The sequence below is a fragment of the Thalassophryne amazonica genome, chromosome 10 (genome assembly GCF_902500255.1).
Source record: "Thalassophryne amazonica chromosome 10, fThaAma1.1, whole genome shotgun sequence".
In the NCBI taxonomy this organism is placed as follows: Eukaryota; Metazoa; Chordata; class Actinopteri; order Batrachoidiformes; family Batrachoididae; genus Thalassophryne; species Thalassophryne amazonica.
In genome coordinates, this window is record NC_047112.1 from 105,671,538 (window position 1) to 105,683,132 (window position 11,595).

The window sequence follows — 11,595 nt, forward strand, 5'->3', positions numbered from 1 at the left end:
TTAAGGCACGTAAAGATTACACTGGGAAACAAATCGTAATCTAGATAACTAGATCAATCTAACTGCGCAGATTAAACAGCTAACAGATACAGAAAAACACCGCTGTGCTCCGGAACAGGAAGTGATACAATACCGCAGTGAGAGCCAACCACCAGTAGAGGCAAGCCTGTTCCGGGGGTCCTGCAATGTTCTCTGGTTTCTGCTCAGTCAGGTTGGAGTGCCGCAGCTTTACGAGGAATGTTTGTAGATGGGATAAATGAGTCATTAAAAGACGAGCCGGCAGTCCGTGACGAGCCAAACGATTTAGATGAGCTAATATCGTTGGTGATTCGTCTAGATGATCGGATGAGGGAGCGTGGACGCGGGGGAGGACGCCCATCAGAGCGGGTTTTTTCGTCTCGGGCCGCCTCTTCTTCGCCCCACTGAGGCTCCTCCGACGGGACCTCTGGCTCCTCCTGTTGACGAGCCCATGCAGCTCGGACGAGCAGAGATTCCTGTATTGCCCCGACACGTAAGCGTCAAGAGAAATAATGGTGATGTATCTCCAAGTGTTCTGGGACAGGCAAAATAACACACATAAAAAAAAAAAATCTAGCACGAGTAAATGTTTTGTTTTCTTTAAATAGGGGTTATAATTGTATGGGGAGTCAGAGGCGTATCTGGTGGAGTGATTGTTATGCGGTTAGAAGTCCGCCTGGGCTCACTTAATCGTTAATTTTTTTATGTGTTTTTAGGTATTTTCTGTTTGGGTTGTTGGGTCGTTTTATTTTGTTTTTTATTTCTCTACATCCCTAACCCCAACCTCACTTGCCCCAAGACCGTTTGTCCTGTGGGTTGTGGGGTGGTGCAGGTTGGTCACGCTGAGCATTCTCAGAAGACCTCTGCACCTAGGGGGGGGGGTGTTAGAGGCGTTTTTTTGGTTTGGTTAGGGCCGGTTCCACTCCAGCCTCGTTGAGCCTTTGTACCGTTCGTCATTGGTGTTGCCGGGGTGTGGTGCAGCGGAGACTTACCTCGGTCGGAGGGGTGGGCCGATCTGTTGCCGTTCGCCATTTCGGTAGTTCCACCCCTCCCGAGAGGCTGGGGTATGGTCGAGTTGGGGCACCGGACGCATTTCCGGTTCTCTGCTGCGCCTTGGGGTTGGAGCTGGGTTAGTTTTTTCCTGTTCCCTTCTCCGGCTTAATATTTTGAGCCGTTCGCCAAAATTGAGCCGCCGAAGGGCTCTGGGAGGGACCTGGGGTCTTTCGGGGTGCCGGGGAGAGTAACAGGGTTTATGGTCGTTTTATATCCCCCCGGGGTTGTTTTTGGTAGTCCTCCGGGGGTTGATTTTTGATTTTGTTCTGTTTCCTTCCGGGTTCCACCTCCAGGGTGATGGGATGGTCCTCTGGGGGGGAATTGGCTTGGGGCCAACTAGCCAAGTGTGACCGAGTCTGGGGTTCCGGGGTTGTGGGGAGGGCATCTCCTGGGGTTGATGGTACGGTCCTCTGGGGGGCGCCGTTTGCTCCATGTACACCTGGGGACCTTTGTGGGATTATGGTTCTGGCTGTTCCTCCTGGAACTGGCGATGAAGGCCTTCTGGGGGGGGGTGGGCTCTGCAGGTCATTCTGGGGGGGTTGTTTGTTATTTTTCTTTTATGCATTTACGTTTGTATTGTGTTTGTGGGGCTGTGTTGGGTTTTTGCGTTTGGGAGTTTTTCTTTTCTTCCCGGGGTTTGATGGGACGGTCCCCTGGGGAGGTTTTGGGTGGGTTTTATGTTTTTTCTGTGTGTTGACTTGTACTGGGGAATGTTTTGGGGCTTTTGTTGATGCCAGCCGGCCTTCCAGCTGCGGTGCCTGTCCTGCTGTCTGTGGTGGACCTTAGGAGCGTGGTGCTGTCTGCTTCCTGACGTGGACCCCCGGAGGGAGGTGCTGTTCTCAGGCCTGGTCTGTTCGGTCGCCGGGAGGCTTCCCGTTGATGGGGGGGTACTGTTGTGTGTTGGGGGGTGTGACTGGATGTTTTGGTGTTCTTTTCTTTGCTCTTCAGGTGGCATGGAAACTGATTCTTCTGTGGAGAAGGTGCTGGCTGAAGAGTCCTCACCTTCATCAACATCATGTGAAGCACCTGTGACTGGTGCTCACATGCAACCTTAAAGACTTTCAGCTGAAGCAGATAATTGGATGGCGTTCTGCATTTAAGGCATGTGTGATTCAAGCAGAACTGCCGGGAACTCGACCTTGTGATGTTCGTTTGTGAGACGCTGAGGACCGCGCCTGGGTTTGACACATCGAGCCCGTGAAGCAAGGAAGGGTGAGGACACATGCTGTCAGCACACATCAAAGGTGATTAAGTGTTTGACTAATTGTTGATAGTAACTTGGTGTTTTGTTACACAGTATACTTGAATTGTGATGAGAATTGTGCAGCTTGCTTCTCACTGCTGTGGCGTGCGGATAAGTGATCCTCCACCTGTTGTGAGAAGCTGCTCATTTGCATAAAGTTAAAAAGATACAGACCTGAATGTGTTGCTGATAGCGTGTGTCTTTTGAAAGTTATTGTTGTAACTGCTGACTTACCTCACCTCTTCTTTGCTTCACAGAGAATCAGTTTGTCGTGTCCACCTGGGGAGTGTTTGGTGGTGGTAGTGGGTCCAGGAGCGCCGGGCTTTGATCCTTGCGGGCGCTGGAGAGCGTACCAACAGTCACTCCACCAGAAGGACGCTATTTTTGTTTTTACACCTTTTAAACACAGCGGGTGAAATAAATATATTTTTGGAACCGCTTTTCTGGTTATTTGTAGCGCTGGGTTCCGTCTGACGCAGGTCCGCTCCTCAACCCGCGTCGACAAATAACACCCCTTTTTTTACTTAAAACTATTTTAAGTTTTGTAATGTTAGAATTTTTTTACTTCAAAATGTACAGTAATCAAATTAATCTTGAGGTAAAAACATTTTTTAAGGATTTTCTTCAGAAAACTGCACTGTATACACATTTCTGCACTCTGTCATCTTCTATGTTTTTGCCTAATGCCTCGTTTCTATTGGACGCATGAAGCTACGTCACAGCATGCAGCGTTGAAAGTTGGATGAAATATGAGATTGTTGTGAACATTTTGATATGCAGCATGAGCATTATACTGAAAGGTATTATAAAAGGGAAATAACTGAAAATATGGTGAAATCGAGAAAATACTGTGGGACACCAGAGGGTTAAATATATCCAGTGTTTCATACAGTAAACAGATTAATATATGTTTTAATGATAAACTTTTAAACTCGTGTCTGGAGAAACTTTGCATTTGTCACATTGTAAATGGGTCACTGGGAGGAGGGAATTAACAGTATAACCTCTGCAGCTTTTCATCATGTAAACTGACATATAGAGACAGGTTTTGGCTCTGTGCAGATGCCTGGGTTCTTAAAAGCTGCAGACACGCTCCACTGACAGTTGACCCGCCTGACATTTATGGATAGTGTGGTTAAGCTACAGCTTTGGGGCATGAATGTAGAACATAATAAGCGTCTCTGAATGCACTAAGCACCACGTGATCTGCACTCAGCTATGTTCCTGGAAAAAACCACTACACTTATCATCCAAAGTTTTATCTGGACATACTTGGTGTATATGATTGGGGTCTGTTTATATTCTGTAGTATCACTCTCTGTTCTCAAGTTACTCTTGTTCACCATTAGTTTTTTATCTCTGTCACAACTGTCTGTATTTTACTCTCATGTGAGTTACAAGAGTCATACGATTAAGAATTCATACAATTTCTAACACTGCAACAGACTATTTTGCTGTTTTTTGTGTCTAATTTTGGCACAAACATTGACAATAACAACAGTCACAGTGGCATATAACAGCAATGAAGGTGGCAACCACAACAATAAATATAATGAAATGCTAAAATACCCTCGGCTGTATGAGCATAAAAATAGGAAACAGAACGTGACCTTTTGACCTCTTAAAATAGGTGAAGGTTAGCCATCTTTGAACTTGTCCAGGGTCTGTGTCCCAAGAATGCTCCCTGTGAATTTCAAGACCCTGGCAGTAATAGGACTGGACTTATACTGAGAACAGACAGAAAGATGGATGGACAGGCGCAAAGTCTTTGCAATACCCAATGGCCATATTTTGTCCTTAGGTAAAAACATGAAACAGTGCTTACTGAAGGAGGTGGTAAAAAACGTTGTGGGGACATTCATGTTCACAGCGGCAGGAGCTGCTGCCCATCTCATCAGCTGCATAGCGTGCACACACACACACACACACACACACACACACACACACACACACACACACACACACACACACACACACACACACACACACACACACACACAAGTAAGTAAGAAAGCAGAGCTTACCTTTTACCATAGTTAGAAAGTATACTTATCATCATCATCATCATAATCATACATCATCCAAACTCATCCCTGTATCATCCATTTCCATAAATTTCATCTGTCCTGTCCAAAATCGTGTCCTAAATCAACTTTTCCATCACTTTTTGCATTGACAATTTCTACGTCGCTTTCAAAACACTGGCGGCTTATCACTTCCAGGTCAAGTTTACCATGAATGACCTTTGGATGTACATGATTCATTGTGCATGCTGAGATAGCGACTTCACTTATTGACCAAGAGACCATTTTCCTCACCACTGAGGGATTGCAATGACGATGAGGAATGTTGTTATAATTCCAGTGCAAATCTCTAGATACAGTAGTGTTCAGAATAATAGTAGTGCTATGTGACTAAAAAGATTAATCCAGGTTTTGAGTATATTTCTTATTGTTACATGGGAAACAAGGTACCAGTAGATTCAATAGATTCTCACAAATCCAACAAGACCAAGCATTCATGATATGCACACTCTTAAGGCTATGAAATTGGGCTATTAGTAAAAAAAAAAAGTAGAAAAGGGGGTGTTCACAATAATAGTAGAGTGGCATTCAGTCAGTGAGTTCGTCAGTTTTGTGGAACAAACAGGTGTGAATCAGGTGTCCCCTATTTAAGGATGAAGCCAGCACCTGTTGAACATGCTTTTCTCTTTGAAAACCTGAGGAAAATGGGATGTTCAAGACATTGTTCAGAAGAACAGCGTAGTTTGATTAAAAAGTTGATTGGAGAGGGGAAAACTTACACGCAGGTGCAAAAAAATTATAGGTTGTTCATCTACAATGATCTCCAATGCTTTAAAATGGACAAAAAACAAGAGACGCGTGGAAGAAAACGGAAAACAACCATCAAAATGGATAGAAGAATAACCAGAATGGCAAAGGGTCACCCATTGATCAGCTCCAGGATGATCAAAGACAGTCTGGAGTTACTTGTAAGTGCTGTGACAGTTAGAAGACACCTGTGTGAAGCTAATTTATTTGCAAGAATCCCCCGCAAAGTCCCTCTGTTAAATAAAAGACGTGCAGAAGAGGTTACAATTTGCCAAAGAACGCATCAACTGGCCTAAAGAGAAATGGAGGAATATGTTGTGGACTGATGAGAGTAAAATTGTTCTTTTTGGGTCCAAGAGCCGCAGACAGTTTGTGAGACGACCCCCAAACTCTGAATTCAAGCCACAGTTCACAGTGAAGACAGTGAAGCATGGTGGTGCAAGCATCATGATATGGGCATGTTTCTCCTACTATGGTGTTGGGCCTATATATCACATACCAGGTATCATGGATCAGTTTGGATATATCAAAATACTTGAAGAGGTCTTGTTGCCTTATGCTGAAGAGGACATGCCCTTGAAATGGGTGTTTCAACAAGACAATGACCCCAAGCACACTAGTAAACAAGCAAAATCTTGGTTCCAAACCAACAAAATGAATGCCTCGCAGATGTGAAGAAATCATGAAAAACTGTGGTTATACAACTAAATACTAGTTTAGTGATTCACAGGATTGCTAAAAAAAAGCCATTTGAACATAATAGTTTTGAGTTTGTAGCGTCAACAGCAGATGCTACTATTATTGTGAACACCCCCTTTTCTACTTTTTTTTTTTTTAACTTATCGCCCAATTTCATAGCCTTAAGAGTGTGCATATCATGAATGCTTGGTCTGGTTGGATTTGTGAGAATCTACTGAATCTACTGGTACCTTGTTTCCCATGTAACAATAAGAAATATATTCAAAACCTGGATTAATCTTTTTAGTCACATAGCACTACTATTATTCTGAACACTACTGTAAATGTAAGTATCTCTGAGAAATGTAGCACATCCTCTGCCACAAGCCAACAAAAAATACAAAAAATTATGCACAGTACAGGACAAATGTTTTAGGCACATTTATTGCATCAAAAAAGCTCTCCCTTCTTGACCAAAAAAAAAAAAAAATCCCTGCTGAATGGTGTTTCTGAACACTCTATTTAGCAACAAGTGTCTCAGCTTCATACATTTATACCAGACCATGATTCAGCAAGGTGTAACAAAGGTGATCACTTTTTTAGCCACAGACATTTCAAATGTTCTCTGTTACTTGTCATCATAATGTCATAGCATCACATTCAATACAAGTGCAAATTAATAGAAACAGTTTACAAAATTTATTTTCTGTGTGGTAAATTTTGTGGTAAAATATGTACCAAAATGTAGGAAATGGCACCTAAAAATTAAAACATTTTGGGGAGGAGGGGCACTCATTCGCAAATCCCCATGACATGTGACATATGTTTTCCCATAACGTGATAACTAAGCATAATACATGGTCCAAACTATATCTTTTTAAAACCCCATTAACTCAACCAATAATTTGCATCACTTTTGACCAAAATTTGAGCAACTTTAACTTTTGACCACGGTACAAACTGAAACTGACCTGTTTTTACCCCATAACTCCATAACATTCAGTCATAGATAGTCCAGACTATACCTTTTTGTAATCTTTTGATCAGGCAAATACTGTGGTATAGTTTTCAATATGATTGGAGCATCTTTTAATTTTGACACCTGTGTAATTCTTCAATTGACCCCTAACTGGCTGCCTATTGAAAATTCAAAGAGCCAATCAGTTTTTTTCAAAAGAGGAATGTCTAAGGAATATTTGTGCAAATTTGATGCTTGTATCACCATTTGCAGGATTTCGCTCTAAATATTCTCTTATCTGCTGCACTAAAGCAGGTGCTTGTATTTTTACACACCCAAAAACAGAGACGTGGCGGAAGACATCAAATGCACTACACTTTTCACTGTTGGTAACGCTAACATGACACTTAACTGACTAAACCAGTTGAACTATAAAAATACAATAAATCAATAACACTAATAACACTGTTAACATGAAGCACAATAACATTTAAAACTCCAAACCCTGAACTCCCATGGTGCATTGCAGCACAACATCCATTGTTCACTGTTGTTAGCTAATATTGCTAATTTATCCAAAAATATTAGTCTTATCAACTTTTGGTTTTTGCAGCATTCATCCTTGACCCAAAATACATAAGCATACCAAACAACAAATGTCAGCCCTCCCCAGTTTCTTCGTGATCAAAGCCATACACACGCACACAGAGGCAGCTTGGCTATTATAATATAGATGTCACACCCCGTATGTAAAACTATATGTGTGCCAAGTTTGGCTAAATTCTGAGGTACCACTTGGACAGGAGATAGACATATACAGTGGCTTGCAAAAGCCCCTTGGTGTTTCACGTGTTTTAATTTGTTTATGCCATTTCAAATACAAAGCATCAATCAGGCTTCTCAATATAATTCCTTAAACTCAAACTCAACCAAATCTCTACAACTGTGGCAGTGATTGGAGAATTTGTGCATATATGTTTTACATCTTGCATCACCAGTTATACAGCTTCATGATGAAGTGGTATAGAGGAGGGTTTTCTTAAAAATAAGACCTGAAAGTTCAGCTACAATTTGCCAAAAGGTATCTCTGAGATGCAAGCCTAGATTTGATCTGTTTTGGTGAAAGTAAACCTTTCTTAGGATGTCCAGGAAATTGCCGCTTCAGTGACGTTCTGGTGTAGCTGGTGGATGACACAGTGAGTCCTATTGGGACATCAATAGCCTGTGTCACTCCCCACGTCAAAATATATGTGTACCAACTTTGGCTCAATTCCAAGGTATCGTTTGGATGGGAGATGCACACACACACACACACACACACACACACACACACACACACACACACACACACACACACACACACACAGTTTTCTCTTAATATATAGATTTCCCTTGAGTTGTGGGCAAGGCCTCATAGTTGCTCGCTCCCACAGCTACAGTAAGCGTCATGTGTAGAGTGCTCCAGCCAATGAACCCTCAAGGTCAAGGCAAACCAAGTCCTGGAAAAATGGGCCTTAAAGAATATGTTGCACATTTTTTAATGTCCCAATTAGCAAAACAACGTAAAAGTTCTCATGATTGTGAGTCTCTCCACACACATGTGCTAATAATTAGTGATCGCTGATGTATTTTGTTCCTCTCACTCTGAGTGTTAGCAGGTGCATTTCCAGAAAACCTCTCACTCTGCAATTCTCAGCATTTCTCAGCGTGTGCACTCTAAAACACTGCAGCTGTGTTATGTCCACTATCTACCTCTCTTTGTAAGAGGTCTTACAAATTTTGGATGTTGAACTCAACTTTACAAGTTGAGTTGAGTTGTAAAGTTGAGTTCAACATCCAAAACTCATAAGAGCTCTTCACGTAAATAGAGGTAGCGGACATAGCTAAATGCAGCTGCAGTGTTTTAGAGTGTGACGTACATTTTAGAATGAGCAGAAACATCCCGATGACTGACAGACAGAGGAATACGAAGCTGCTCCATTCTAAAATGAAACTTCTGAGGTTTCATTTGAAAGAGATGGCTCGGATTTACAGAGTATTTACAGACAGGAGATAACACACTTCACCCCAAAGCTCTTAACTTGTTCAGAGTGTTGGATTTTGGAACCTAAATTGTGGTGATGCGCTGTTTGTGTGGATGCTGTTTTACTGAAGCTGTGTACATGGATGTGGGGACATCTCCATGATGCTGTTTTCTACAGACCTCCTGACACGAAGATGGATTTGCTAGATTGGAAAAAGTCAGAACACATTATTTTCAGGAGTTAATGGACTTAAACGTGCCACAATCGTGACAGAACTAAAGGCGGAGCTGCAGCCTGCGATCTCACATGCGTGCGTGGGGGCATTGATCGTGTGGAGTTTACATTTGGAAATAAATCTACTACTGGGTGAGTCTGGCATGTTCCCTTTTTGTGTTTTGTGGCAAGCTTCTTTTTTTTTTACTGAGTGTGAATTTGGAGCTGGAATGTGTGTGTGTGCATGCTATGCAGCTGATGAGATGGGCAGCAGCTCCTGCCACTGTGAACATGAATGTCTCCATGACATTTTTTCCCCGGCAGCAGATGTATTTTTTTTTAGATTTTATTGAAAAGAACACTCATAATTAATCGTGCACAAAGCTGAGCCTCGAGCAGAGATTGTTATTGACAACATGTGTTCATGGCTCATGGCCGCAGGTGCACTAAACCTCAGAACTGCTGCTTTTACCGTGACTGCATCAAAATGAACAGTCTTCACTTAACAATGAGTCATCATAACACAACATCACACTTATGTCAACTTTGGAATTAATCTGTGCCTCAGTTCTTAATGTTAACAGCTGCATTCCATTGAAACATATGCTGGGATGCTTCTAATAGCTACGCAACCCAGTCTCACGGATTGTTGTGATTCAGCAGCGCAAAATACGTTAATCTATTGGTTTGTCATATTGTCACGAAAAGTGCAAAATTTTCGTCACAGCAGCACAAATTCATTCTGTGATGGCTGCACATAATTAAAAGTGCAGTGGGGGAGGGCGGGGGTAGTTATGGTTAGGGTTAGGGGAAGGAGTAGGGTTAGGTTATGGTTCAAGGTTAGGGTTGGGGTAGGAGTAGGGTTAGTAATAGTGAGTTAAAAAAACACCCGCCTCGAAATTTGAATCATTTCGTGACAGGAAGACGAAGAAAAGCGTGAGACTGGGCTGTAGCTAAGTCACCTGTCGGAAACACACGAGTACTCACAAGTTTTCGGAAGTCTCCGTAGCTGTTTACTGCAAACTTTGAAACCGGTCCCAGGAGTGCACAAAGTAATCTTGGTGGACCATTGATGGCCACTAACAGCCTAAATCTAAATTGTTATGATTTCGATGCGACATGTCCTTTAAGGTGCTTTAAGGCCAAGGCCAAGCAATGGGTTGATCCATTATAATTTGTCTGGTATCATAAATTAATGGATCATCACATAAAACCAACCACACCAGGGGTTTTTAATGCCTGCTGTCATAAAGTCTGTTATAAACAAGCAATTCACATCAGTGCAACACATTTTAAACAATTTTCAAAGCTTCCTGAATTATAGATCATAGAGATACATTAGATTACAAAACCAAGATATAATTCTGGATCGATCAGACTCGACTTTAATTCCACTCTGTAAACACATAGTGAAATGTCAGCTTTGTGTTGATGAAGCTGCATGTACAGAGACAGTGGACATACGCTTATCCCTCTTAAGTACATTTGTTCACCAAAACATCCAGCGTCAGATTGTTTAAACATTCCTTTCCTAAAACCATCCATCACCTTGAGACAGAGAGAAGATCCCGGTCCCACATGACTCCTAAACCATGCAGCAGATCTTCCTGGAGGACAGGGTGTGCAAACTATTCATTCCTCATGTTGTGTGTGTCCGCTGTTTGCAGCATGCCAGCGGCTGCCGCACCCGTGCACCCGCCTCTACTCAGAAACAAAGAGTGTGCCTGTGTGGGAGGATGGTGTGTGCCATTATCTGTAAGTGAACTCCTGCTGTGCAGCTGCATCACTCTTTAAACTGCGCAAGCTGACGCGGTCCCTTCACTGCTCACAGGTACAAACGGATGTATAAAGTGCAACAAGATGTTTGCTATCGGGAGGTCTGTGAGCCTGTGCTGCCCAAGAAGAATCAGAGTGAGTGCACAAAGCAAGCCCACAGTACCTCACAACACTCTGTATGCACTTCTTTTCACATGCCTGTCTTTACTCTGTCAGCAGTCAGAAGAACAAACAGACAACAATAAAGGTTTGTTGACAGGACTCATGAAATGAAAATAAAATCCACTGCTGGTTCAACGATAATCCTTTTATTCTTTTTTAATAGATCATGTGGATTATGATGAAAGGACTGTCATCGCTGCCATGTGAAAAACAAGTCATACTCCTAAATTCAACTTTGGCTTTTAGAATTGACTTGAACCAGCTGATTCCTGATGATTTTGTGCTGTGAGACCCTCGCAGACGTCGCGTTCTGACGGCTCTGGAAGGACGCCAGTTAATGAAATTTAATACGACCAAAATCATTTATCCTTTGTGACGTTGGATGATTGATTTCTTTGATTTATGAGAACACATGCAGAATGCAAACAGTAATGGTGAGCAGTCCACTAAGACTTTATATACCTCATTTCCACATCTGTGCTGACACATTAGCAGAGGTTTATATTTGTGATTCAGCTGTAGGTTTGCCCCTCAGGGAAATAACTGTAGACTATTTTCAGTCTTTTTCCTTCCAACCATCTATGATTTCCTTACAAAAACACACATCTTTTTGTGAAAGCAAATAATCCTGATTGGTGT

At 42.3% G+C, this 11,595-nt stretch overlaps 1 protein-coding gene across 1 annotated transcript in view; it reads left to right on the forward strand.

Annotated features, from left to right (window-relative positions):
• The window catches only part of sned1 (sushi, nidogen and EGF-like domains 1), a 289,365-nt gene extending 278,198 nt beyond the window's left edge, over positions 1 to 11,167 (forward strand). Inside the window, exons 31-34 of the mRNA XM_034179234.1 lie at positions 10,686 to 10,773; positions 10,850 to 10,929; positions 11,011 to 11,041; positions 11,120 to 11,167. Of these exons, the coding sequence (XP_034035125.1) occupies positions 10,686 to 10,773; positions 10,850 to 10,929; positions 11,011 to 11,039 (197 nt within the window). The 3' untranslated portion in view covers positions 11,040 to 11,041; positions 11,120 to 11,167. The remainder of the gene's footprint in view (positions 1 to 10,685; positions 10,774 to 10,849; positions 10,930 to 11,010; positions 11,042 to 11,119) is intronic.
• The last annotated feature ends 428 nt before the right edge of the window (positions 11,168 to 11,595 follow it).